General features: G+C 36.1%; 3 protein-coding genes across 3 annotated transcripts; all 3 read right to left on the bottom strand.

Annotated features, from left to right (window-relative positions):
- Positions 1-1354: 1354 nt before the first annotated feature.
- EV154DRAFT_500755 (eukaryotic translation initiation factor 3 subunit G-domain-containing protein) lies at positions 1355-2624 on the bottom strand. Its single transcript, XM_051600623.1, has 5 exons — positions 2568-2624; positions 2431-2477; positions 2258-2346; positions 2023-2196; positions 1355-1952 (listed from the first exon to the last, which is right to left on the bottom strand). Exons 1-5 carry the CDS (start codon positions 2582-2584, stop codon positions 1398-1400), a joined length of 882 nt encoding a protein of 293 aa, XP_051460192.1. The 5' UTR covers positions 2585-2624; the 3' UTR covers positions 1355-1397.
- A 543-nt stretch (positions 2625-3167) lies between these two features.
- EV154DRAFT_600618 (uncharacterized protein) lies at positions 3168-8086 on the bottom strand. The gene is made up of 8 exons (XM_051607175.1): positions 7941-8086; positions 7834-7882; positions 7634-7766; positions 7422-7571; positions 4152-7355; positions 3787-4085; positions 3468-3723; positions 3168-3402 (listed from the first exon to the last, which is right to left on the bottom strand). Exons 2-8 carry the CDS (start codon positions 7869-7871, stop codon positions 3304-3306), a joined length of 4179 nt encoding a protein of 1392 aa, XP_051460193.1. The 5' UTR covers positions 7872-7882; positions 7941-8086; the 3' UTR covers positions 3168-3303.
- Positions 8087-9042: 956 nt separating this feature from the next.
- Positions 9043-10544, bottom strand: EV154DRAFT_600619 (uncharacterized protein). The gene is made up of 2 exons (XM_051607176.1): positions 10412-10544; positions 9043-10340 (listed from the first exon to the last, which is right to left on the bottom strand). The coding sequence occupies exons 1-2, from the start codon at positions 10440-10442 to the stop codon at positions 9208-9210; spliced, it is 1164 nt and encodes a 387-aa protein (XP_051460194.1). The 5' UTR covers positions 10443-10544; the 3' UTR covers positions 9043-9207.
- Positions 10545-12939: the final 2395 nt, after the last annotated feature.

The raw sequence follows: 12939 nt of genomic DNA on the forward strand, positions 1-12939 counted from the left end.
TCCTTGCTCGTGTATCTAGATGCTCTCGTATCTTTTAATAAAGCCACTCCTTGTTTAAATGGTTTTTTATGTCGCAATATTCTGTCAAGTGCTACAATGTCATGACTTTCTGTGTATCGCAGAAATGAAGTTACATTGGAAATAATTACAGGATGTAAGAATGCTCGTAAAGATAATTCTAGGAGGTTGATAACAGTTATATAATGGGTGGTATTATATCTATTTCTTTACTCGTTTGCGTATTGTTTTCTTCTCTTCTATGTTAAAATCCAATCGCGTAATTAAATTTTAATTCATTGTTGTACTACCGAAAAGTTGATCCTTCGTTACATGTTAACGCCGGGTGTATCTAAATGAATAGCACTCTCAACCAAAGTACTTTCAGTAAGATAAGTTATATAACTTCAAGTGTAATCTCCGACAGCTTGTCACCTTTCTGTCCCAGATCATGATTATCATTTCCTATCATTACACTCAACTGTCGCAACAGTTTTTAATTAAATTCTACAAGTATTCGATTTTAAATTCATGTCAAAGACATACTAATACATGCGCCTGTCATCAATGTTTTTGATGCGTCTTACGTAACTGTTCTCGAATTCAGCTTCTGTCATTTTTATGTTAGAAAACTTAAACAACCTTTTTATAGATAGTGGTATTTTTTTTTTTTTTTTTTACTTGATCAGGTTCAAGTTTATCTATTTAAGTATTCTGGATTTTTTAGATGCGTTTGTTGATCGTAACTTGATTGTGACTTTAGACCGTCAGAATTAGATATAAATAGCGAAAAGGATAATGTTAAGGGGAATTGTCATATATCTGGGGATTTGTTTTAAGCCCTGTCAAAATAGGTTGGCATGTTTTGGATTGAGGGCTTTGAGGTGGGCTGTTATGTATATTAGGTGGGTCTTGTGTGGTGAATGCAACCAGGTAATATGACTCTTACAATGGTGGCGGTGACATCCCCTTTATAAGCACTTCTATCTGCGATTGGCGAAACAGGTATACTCATCCTTCGACATCCTTCAACGCCGTGTCATTCATTTCAAGCTAGTCAAACTCTCAATACAAAGGGGTAAAAGTGTAATAGTTATTTTATATTTAAAGGTCTGTATTCATCCAAAAGTTGGCATATTATGTCGCACTGACATATACGAGTAGCTGACATTTATCATAATAAAATTCCAGAATTATATACACCGTCCAAACTCGAGTGCGTTAAGTTGAAGCAAATACTCTCATATCTATAACTGAATCATTACAGACCCTCATCTCTCAATGGCGCTATACACTTTACCCAGTCGATTGGTTTAGGTGTTTGATAGGAAAGCTGTTAAAAAGGGCATGATACATATTAAAAAAAAAACTACATTATTTTATTATGTGTAAGTGACTTTTTATGTGCTACGAGCAAATTCGACTCTTAAGATGAGGTTATCATAACCGTAACCGTTAATAGCTTGTTGAGCTCTTTCAGCATGCTCACGATCATTGAATGAAACAAAGGCGAAACCCTTACAAAGGTTGGTATCACGATCACGGGCCAAATAGACACGAGCAATGCTACCGAAACGGTTGAAAAGGTCATATATATCATTGTCAGTAACATCTTCAGACAAGTTTGTGACACGGAGAGTAGCAGAATCATCACGCTTGATATCACCACGCATAGACTCACCAGGTCCAGCAGCTGCTCCCTTGTTACGAAGATGAGGAGGTGTGTATTTACTGGGTCCAGAACCGCTTGATTCCATCATGCCGGCTGACTCACCACCATCGAGTTTGACAGCTTCAATGGTAGAAGCAATTTCATCCAAAGGTTGCATAGTATCCTTGTAAGGACACTTACTTGTGAAATGCTCTCCCTTACAAATACGACAAGCAATATTTTTGGTCTTGAGTTGACTTTGAATCTTATCCTTGGCCTCTTCCTCTGCAACTGCATCAACGTTCTATATATATCTAAGTTTAGTCTCTCTTGTTCTCTTTCTCTTTCTCTCTCATTCTAAATCTAATCTCTACCTTTCCAGTGTTAGATCCTAACTTGAGGGGAATGTTCTCACCAATGGTGGTTGTAGAAAGATCAGGACCAGCCTTCTTGCCCTTTTCCTCACCAAACTTTTCCCACTTCTTACGTTGAGCAACAGCTTTGTTGACATGTTCAGTAACAAGCTTTGAACGAATCTTACGAGTAACCTAATTATAAACATAAAAAATTAGGACATGCAAGGACCAGAAATAAATAACAAAATCGAACCTTGACTTTCTTGCCATCTTCATTTTCTCTGAATTCAATAATAATTTTGTTACCATCATCATCGGTATATACTTGAGGTTGATAGGAATCTAATGTTCCGTTGTTATTCGTTAATCTCGGGGGGTTCTCTGTAAAATATTTTTTTTACGTTAATTTTTTTTTTTTATTTGTACCTTCTTCATCCTCATACTCGTCAGCCCAAGAAGCCTTTGCTGGTGCACTATATGAAAACGTAGAGGGGTGTAATTAGTGAGCTGGACAGTGCATTTTTTCGAATCGAATTCTCTCGTCAGGAGCTGTCAAAACATACGCAGTATCAATAGCCATTATATGTAAAAGTAAAGTTTTTGAAAAAAAGCGTACAAAATATATTCAGCAAAAACTGGTTGTCAACACCAATTTTTTTTTGTTGAAAGTGGCTTATTGATTGAATTTTTGAGTGAGAGCTGACGGCCGTGTGTCGACGTCACATCCATGTGCGGACTTTAAATTGGTTCTAAAGCATAAGGCACAGAGTTTTGTACTCGAGTACAGGATGGTTGTAAAGATATTGGGGGAGCTTTGATTGAGTATCATATATGCCATCTAGAAGAGCCTAATAATGGCTGCTTTAGGTAATTTAGCTTCCTTTAATTCATCAACTCACGTGTATCCAAATAGACGACCTTCTTTTTATAGGAAAAACAAGATGATTGTAATTTATGAACCATGTTCTGGTATTGCCAGATAATCCCAAGTCATTGATGGATAATTAAAGGTGGTAACGCTATGAATATATCTTGAGTAATTGATGCGATTTACCGGATACTTGAGTATCCCTTGCTTAATTAATATATTTGAGGTTCCATGTTCAAAGCTTTTAAAAAACCACAAATTTTCAGTTTTAAAAACGCCTAGCTGTTATTAATTTGTATTTGATGAGCTGATGTATTTATTTGCGAGGGATTTATGTATAGAGCAAAACAGCGGATTATAATTTTTTTTTTGGTTATTTTTGCATGAATTGATAAAAAAGAATAGTGTATAAAAGTAAAAATTGAAAATTATTAAATGTCAAAAAGAAGTGGTCTTGGGGAAGGAATAGAAGCCTTCATTGATTTATGAATCAACTTAAACAAACCGGTACCGATAGACATTGGAATACCCTATTGGATTTGAAAAAAAAAATTAGTCTCATAATATTTCTACTGAAACAGTGAATTCAACTTACCATAATAATTTGTTCGGACACACCAACGATCGCATCCTTTTTACTGTATAAGGCGGCTTCAAACAAATGATCGGTAGTCTTTTCAAAAGACGCAATACTGAGAACACTATCCTTCATTTTTGAAATACCGAAACGCGTGATACCCAAAACTTCACCCTTACTTGTCATAATGTCACCTAATAAGAAGACGTGACGATGATCGATGGTCATACCGTGAGAAGACATAACGTTTGTAAGTTCGTTAATAATAGTGTTTCTAACAAGGTGGATAAAATATGTTAGAAAATACATCTTAGGTACATGACACAAGTTATTTTACCTTGCAGCTTCGATACCAAGTACTTGGGCAACCTCCATGATGTGATTTGATGTAGTTTCACTACCAACAATACCATCGGTTGTCATAACTTCAAGTAAACCGTAGCCTTCGACCAAAAGTTGTTTAGCTCCTTTACCACCTTCCTTTTCACTGATAACTGCACGAACAACAGAAGGTAAACCTGTAATAACAACACTTGCTACAACACGTTTGAGGGCCTTCAAGCTGTAGTACATTGATTCATCTTGCTTAGCATGCACGTAGACACGAATGATATCAGGTCTACTGGTTTGAACATCCTATCAAGTTAAAAATACATGTTAATTATTACGATATCTTATTAAAAGATCGGGTTTGAAAATTACCAGTTGACCCATTTTCAATTTAGTAGCCGTCTTGATTGCATGTGCAATTTGATGAAGGTTAGTCTCTAATTGAAGTCTATTGATAGCATCCAAATCGATACGTAACAAGATGTAAGACTCATTTGGCTCATAGACTTCTTCCATGTACATGGCAATATCGCCAAGAGTGGTCTTCTCAATACGACCCTTTACAACACGAGCGGCTCTTACATCTCTGTTGAAATGAAGTTCACACTTGATAATAGGGGTAGAGATAATCTTGGCAGCATTAATAATTTCCTTAATACGAGGCACACCAAGAGTAATATTCATACTAGCAACACCAGCAAAATGGAAAGTCTTCAATGTCATTTGAGTACCGGGTTCACCAATAGATTGAGCACCAATAGCACCAACGGCAGTACCAGGTTCGATCTTAGCCTTAAGATACTTGGAAATACAAACAGCAAGATATTCACGCAATTGACGCTCTGTAACTACGAATAAGTTACGAACAACATTTTTAACAACATCGTCCTCATCCTCATCAATATCAATATCCATGTAATCTTCATCAGGGATAGCTAAACCGGATTGCAAGCCATGCTTTTTTCTGATAGAAGCTAATTTACCAGCCACTTTATCGGCAACAAATTTAAGCACCATATCAATGAAAGTTTGCATACAATTTTTGGTCCAAACATCTCTCTTTGTTTCTTCGGCAGCCATAAGATTGATTTCCCAGGGTAAGAGGCCTCTCTCTTTTTTAGGGGGGGTCATTTCTTTCACGTGTCTCAAATTACGGGCAAATTCGACAGGAATACCATCACCTTCAATTGTCATTGGATCTAAACCATCAGCACCATAACAGAATTGAAGCATAGCACCTTCAGAGTTACGAACAGAAAGATCGTAATGAGCAGTCAAATCTTCGAAGGCCTTCATCAAACGTCTAGCCATATAACCAGTTTCGGCTGTTTTAACAGCAGTATCGACCAAACCTTCACGACCTGAAATAGCATGGAAAAGAAACTCGGTTGGACTAAGACCGGTATAGAAACTGTTTCTGACGAAACCCTTAGCAGGAGGAGATTTGGAATGTTTTAAGAAATGAGGCAAAGAACGATCTTGGAAACCGTTGGGAATACGACTACCACTAATAATTTGTTGACCGACACAAGCAACCATTTGAGATACGTTAATCTGGGAACCCTTGGAACCACAACGGGCCATGATACTGGGTGAATTGTACATGTTTAATTCGTCCATACAGACTTTACCAAGATCACCACGAACAGCGGATAGGATACCAGATACAAGCGACTCCATAGTCTCTTCTCCATTACAACCAGCCATTGTTTCCAATTGGCCTGAATTATACTGAGCAATGACTTCGTCACACTTAGCATAAGCGGTAGTGACCTCTTTGTATTTGATTTTACTCAAACGCTCACCGGGAGTAACATCACTGATACCAATGGAGAAACCACGGTTAGCCAACCAACGCGCACAAAGTTTGGCTAAACGATTCATACATTTGGCAGCTTCAATTGGTCCATAATCACGCAAAATTACATAGAAGACGGAATTTTTGTTACCGTCACCGACAACGGCTTTATCAACGAGACCACACATGATTTCACTGTTTTGGACAACGAGCCAACCGTCATTAGGACACATATCAGGAAGACGACCTTCCTCTTTGACGAATGATTTTGTTTTTGCTTCCACATTCAATAATACCTTACTCTCCTTGTTGGGTCTGAAAAGAACATTAAACACTTGCTTACCGGTCCACAGACGTTGAGGCTTCCAAATAACAGGAGGGGGGAGATCGATTTTCATATCTGCATCACACATCATGGAACAAGTTTGTGTAAACTCACCACGGGTATAAAAAGTATCTTTGTAAGACAAGAGGTAAGAGGCTGTAATGAAATCCTGAGTAGCGGCAATAAGGGGTTCACCGTTACGGGGAGTAACCAAATTGTTCTTGACACCCATCAATTCAATGGCTTCTGCCTTCGCTTCTTGTGTTTGAGGTAAATGCATATTCATTTCATCACCGTCAAAATCCGCATTGTAAGGTGAACATACACACTCATTGAAACGGAAAGTTCTCCAAGGCATAACCTTTGCAAAATGCGCCATAATAGAAAGTCTGTGAAGAGAAGGTTGACGATTGAATAATACGACATCGTTATCGGATAAATGACGTTCAACTAAATCACCGATTTGTAAATCGGCGGCTATATCTTGTCTGTTACCAAACTTCAAAAACTTTTTGAATCCATTTGACCCTTGAACGAAGTTAGCACCGGGATGAACAAAGGGGCCATTGATGACATTTTGACGTAACTTGTGAATATTGTGTCTATTGACTCGTTCAGGGAAGGTGAGTACTTTGGCAACACGTTCAGGTACAGCAACTTGATCAATACGCATATTTGGATCTGGAGAAATAACGGTACGACCAGAGAAATCAACACGTTTACCGGACAAATTACCTCTGAAACGACCCTGTTTACCCTTCAAACGTTGACAGAGACCACGACTAGGCTTACCAGTATTTGCATTAGGTACACCGGGAAGTTCACTGTTAATATACATGGCAGCTGCTAACTGTAAAAATTCCCATTGTTCCATCAAATTCATAACAGTAACACCTCTTTCTAAACCAGCACGAATAATGGCGTTTGTGAAGATAATTTCAGTCAATTTCGCTGTAAGATCATCTTCGTTACTACTATTATCATCTTGAAGAACAGAAGGACGAACACAAGAAGGAGGGATGGGAAGATATTGCCAAATGTACCATTCAGGTCTACCATGCTCTTCACTCAAACCTAATAATTCACAATCTTCGGGTGAAATACGTTGAAATAATCTCAATACACGAAGTGGATTCAAATCGTCTTGTGCTTTGCTGATATGAGGTTTAATTTCGGGCATAGAGGATGCTGCTGCTTCGAATGTTTTTCTGAATTGCTCAGCTTCGGCATCGACTCTCTTTAAACGATATTTGTCGTGGGTGATTTTCATGGGTCCAACCTTCTTTACGACACCATTGACAGCATTACAATGAGGACAATATGTGACCTTTTTACATCTCTCGTTGACTTGCTTAATAATTCGATTACGTTGTAAATTATCTAATCCTGGTGCTCTTAATCTTCTTAAAAACGTACGGCGATCAGTTTCTTCTAACATGACACGACTACAAGTCTATTATTTCATTTATTAACACATTACTCCAAATCGAATCTCCGTTGATGCTGTTTGTTTACTTACTTTACAAATTTCTTGCAAAATATTGATGACAGGTCTGAAAAAACCAATGTGGAAGATAGGTAAAACCAACTTAAGGTAACCCCAATGACCAGCACATTCTTGCATTTTTTGTCCACAGGTCTCACACACGCTATCTTTCATGGTAGTACCCTATCCATACATCATTATTAGTGTCCATATGTATAATCAGTGCATGATATAAACTAATTTACCAGTCTCAAATCCAAAACACCACCCTTGATAGGAGTACGACTTTCAGGCATATAGAGATCTCTTTGAGTAATTTCAAATTCTGCAATCTTGACCATGTTTTGTGGTGACAGAACACCAAATTGAATGTACCGACTATTGAGTGCATATTAGTTAGTTTAAGTCACTAATGCCTACACTACTTCATTCTATGTTTTATTACATTTTTTTCGGCGTGTTATCGATAACTTGCTCCTTCATGTTAACTTATTCTATTGAGTTCTTAAATTAGTATGGTCGTAACTTTTTTAAGGTGTCGAGCGAGCTTACTTAATGAAAAAGATAGAAATGAAGAATTTGGTGTAAAGAAAAAAGGGAAAAAGTCGAGTTTTTATAGCGTTATTCTATATTCTCTTTTCTTTTTTCGAGCCCAAAATCCTTTTCTTTTAAGCAAGTAAAAAAAGGTATCAACAGCCCACCATCAACTTTTGAGAGAGTGTTCAAGAAAAAAAAAATTACACATTGTGACAACCTTTTCTAAAAAGACAGTCCTATTCAGGGTCATGTTGGTTCCTGTATTTGCTCATTTATTCATCCTTCGTCTCGCATTGCTTTGTAGAATATTATCCACTTAAACCTAAGTTATTTCTGACTACTGAAAACAAAACTATGTCTGACCATTTGTAAAAATCCTATCAAAGATCAATCGTTACAGCTTAAAAAGGCCATAAATATAGAAAGTTCTGGAATAAATTGGGTTTTGGCCGAGTATCTTATGGAAATCTACAATTAGGTGCACACACACACACACACAATACTTCCTTTATGTTATATCTGAAGCTATTTTTGGTTTTAACCAGTCATATTATCTATGTTCATTCCCTGCAATACCACTTATCATGATTTCTAAAATCAAGCAAAGGTGACAGCAACTACAGCAAACTTTTTTGGCATATGTATTGTTATTGTTTTTTTAAAAGTTATCTATACAGAATTCATATGAATTGTAGACTAAAACTTGATACATAATTACTCATTCATCAGTATAGTTTGACTTTTGAATGTTTGCCTTATTTAGATTGGAATCCGCAATCGAACTGTGTCAATCGATGAAGATATTGACGGAGCTGCATTCTGAAACCTGTAAAGAGTATTGTAGCTCAAAGCAGTAGCAGATGAGTGATCATAATAAAATTCACGTTATTGTCATCAGTTAAGACAAACGTATACTAAAAGCATTGTCGCAATTCCTAAAAATACCACCCTGCTTGATATACTGTTTAAACCCATCTCTACAAGGGAGTAAAAAAGGATATTCAGTCGTTTCACCTGTCAAAATATTCATGCATAATGCACTCTGTTATCAAAACAGAAAAATGTGCGTAGTTATTTTATTATAATGTGGTATGTGGTATGCGTACTGAAAAACCATAAGAAGTATTTTCTAATTAATTAATAATTGCTTTTTTTCTTTTCTTTTCTTTTCTTTTTTTTTTTTTTTTTTTTTTTTGTTATCCTAACGAACTGATCATATGTAAATTTCATATTTGGCCATGTGCATATTTAAGCTTATAGTTTTGTTTTGGGTGATTGTGAATTAAATATTGCTACCAAATGAGCTAATACTTCTTGTCTCGTCGACTATCGAAGCCGGCGGTGTTGGGGATGCGGGAACAGTAGTAGTCGACCAATCAGAAAAATATTGCGTTCGTTCTTTTTTCCCCTTCATTTTATCAATGTAAATTTGTGCCTCCGCATTTCCGGAAATAATTAATGCTTTCTGAAACATCATCATGGCCATTCTGTTATCCTGATTTGTACCCAGACCATAAAAATACATTTTACCGAGAGCAACGTGACTTTCACCGTTATCCTGCTTACCCTCACTGGTATCTAACCGGACACTTTTAGTATAGTGATCGAATGCCAATTTACTATTTTGATCTATCCCGTGTTCATTTTTGTACAACTCTGCTATTTTGAAATGTACATTTGCATTGGTTTGGTTGTCCTCTGCCACTTTTTTGTACCACGTAATGGCTTGTTGATAATCTTTCTCTGTGCCTAATCCCAGGCTAAGTAATTGGCCTACTTTTAGTTGTGCATCTATATCTCCAGAATGTGCAGCCTTGTTGTAACATTTGAAGGATAGTTCATAATTTTGGCAAACACCTTGACCGTTTTCATATATAGTACCCATATTATATGATGCGACTGGATTCCCGTTGTCGGCTGAAGATTGATAATAAAACAGGGCTTGATCGTAACTTTGTCGAACCCCTAGACCGTCATGATAAATTAAGCCTAGTCGAAATTGAGCCTCTTTGTCTCCTTTCTCAGCAGCTTTTTCGTAGTACATTTTCGCTTCTTTGTAAGATTGCTTCACACCGTAGCCCTTGTAATAATATCTTCCGATTTTTTCTTGGGCTTTGGCATGGTCATATTCTGCAGCTTTTTTAAACCAGTAGAACGCTTCAGTATAATCTTTTTTGGCGTAACGACCAATTTGATATATAAGGCCAATATTATAATATGATTCAGATGCAGCAACATCGTCTTTATATTTTGCTTTCTTATAATACTCAAGACAGTTCTTAGGAGGGACTGTGCTTAAGAATGGTTTCTTGAATAGAGATAGCGATGAAGTGGCGATCGGTGTTGCTTGAAACTGGTCATGAATTTTGATGTATAGTTTTTCTTCCATTTTAAACCACTCTTCTCCGGTTTTTCCTATTTAAAATGTTTTTTTTTTTAAATATTTGTATGCTCAAAAAGGATACGTAAATTTTGAATTTACTCACTTTTCGCAAGATGTCCGATAGATCCTGACATATTTGATTGAGGCTAGCAATGTATACTATGTAAATTTAGGCAAATCTGCTCTTCTGATACTTTTTTTTCGATTTGGTCTTTGGGGAGAGAAAAAGAAAAAAGAAGAAAGTACAAGAGTACAAAAAAAGGGCATGTACACAGATTGATATATCATTTCACTTGCTCGTTTGTACAACGGTAGGTTTGTGTTACACTGCGCAAGTTAAAAATAACACCTGGTTGTTCCCAATTATTATATCATTGTCAACGATCGAAAACCGTTATATACATAATTTTGCCAATTATCCCCCTAGAATCACCATGTAAAATACTGTTTTAAACACTTCATGCAGTACGTAGTTTTAGTCTTTTATCTGAGACATGAAAAGTATTACAGGCATTCTTCATTGTGTAAATGTGAAAAAGATATTATCGGCTATTATACGCAATCTGATATGAGATAAGCGTGTGGTTTTGGGATAAGAAAATACCATCTTGGTCTAGCCATACAATGCTAATGAGTCATTCGGCCAGCTCCACATTTATGATAATGTATGGGAGGACCAATCCTTAAAAAGTCAGGCAGAAGAATGAGGCAAGAACAAAATTGAACTTTAGCCTTTCCGGACCTTTCCTAATTTAGTATGGTAACGCTCTGCCATGCGAGTGGACCTGCATCAAAAATTAATAAAAAACCCGATCCTGTTTTTCTTTTCGTTTTTTTTATAAGCTATCCATTTAAGTATTCTGAATGTCATTGTTGTTTTGCGTTTTTGTTTTACGCGATGTCGCACCACCCAAACTTGATTTAGAGTTTACACTTTTAATTGGTCACTTTAGGTTGACCAACTTTTCGATTGATTTTTAAAGCCTGCTTGATAAATTGGAAAAATAATTGGTTACTTTCTGTAATTATGTTTATCCAGATCAAATAAAGTACTATGTTTTTACATGATTTGTTTACTACAACAATAAAAGAGGAGGAAATATTGACAAGAAATGAAACGAACTACTTAGAAATTAGTGGCATTCTTGTCCACATCTCGCGTACATTTAAATAGTCAATGTGTAATATGTCTCACGTCGAATTAAAGTGCTTTGTAAAAAGTCAAATATAATGATTAGCCAGACAAATTTAAACGCGCACATAATGGTTAAGCTAAATTACCGAAACAATTACAGAAATGCGGATTGCTGCAAAGTCCTATTCAGTTTTATGGCCCATATAAGACCTTTGGAAATCCACACTTCTTCTCATCTAGCTTTCATTGCTTGTATACATGGTAAACAAAATAGGGGTCCTTCTCTCGGTATCTTGACTGTGTCAAATTTGAAGACAGTGAAAAAGTTTATTTCTCATTTTAAGCAGGTAGATTTTAACGCTGATGGCTAGCTATCAAATTATTCTAAGTGAATATTTGGATGACAGCTCTCAATTTAACGGCTGTTTCCTGTGATATGAGTAAGGGGATATATTGTGTCCGTCTTCTACTTTTAAATGCTACTACCCAAGCGCTTTTTGATCAAAGTAAAACAATAGACAAATCGGTTGTAGCTTGTTTCTGCTTTGCATTTGTACGTTTTTAACGCATATTTATAGTATGTAATTGTGAATTAAGGGCCTGTTAATAGGAGCCAACAGACAAGTTTGTGGGAAAAAGAAATGCCTTCATCATTTTACAAAGTTTTATAAGGAACATATCCATCATCCATGTCGCCAGAAGTTAGTAAAATAAAATAAAGAACGGACTCTTGAGTACACGTAAATTTGGTAAGTTAAAATATAAAATCCCGTTTTGAAAAAAGGATACACATACAATAAAATCAATTGGATCCAAAATTTGGCCGTGATGGTGATCAATTGAAACCGGAAACATTGTATTTGACTCAGAAGACGCTAATAAACATCGAGTGTAACCAGACATTGTGAAACTTAATGTAACCTCAGATTATTTATGTAAGGAATGAATCAAGTGTCATAATAATCTATCGAAGAAATTTATAAAGTGTCTTATTGGGTTTTGGGAGTGAGAGATTTCTATAGATTAAATATGTTTGAGAATGTGCTAAAATGTATCATTTCCATGATCTATGGTATACCAACTGTGCGACCGGTACTTCTTCAAAAAGGATTGTTTTTTTAAAAAAATAAATTACTGATTTTTTTTTTCCTTCTCAATGGAAACTTGGGGTAAACATTGTGCAATATTACTATTAATGTGTCAAACATAATATTCACTTGTATTATTAGATTTAAATATTTACAATCGTTAAAGCGACTGTATTGATATATAATAGCCTAGATGGTTTCGATAAACAGTCGCTCTTCAAATTATATTATTGCTATACGAACATAGGAGTAAATCGGTTAACTCTCGAAGGTCAAACAATTGATTATAAAAATATTTAAAGTCTATTATTAGTAAAGCTCGCCTGTATGTTGCGCACGGTTGCTCATTCCGGTTTACACATATTTCTGGTTACTACAGGATTTATATTCGATCATAGATACACGCTA

Source organism: Mucor mucedo (genome assembly GCF_025094135.1).
Source record: "Mucor mucedo strain NRRL 3635 chromosome Unknown EV154scaffold_22, whole genome shotgun sequence".
In the NCBI taxonomy this organism is placed as follows: domain Eukaryota; kingdom Fungi; phylum Mucoromycota; class Mucoromycetes; order Mucorales; family Mucoraceae; genus Mucor; species Mucor mucedo.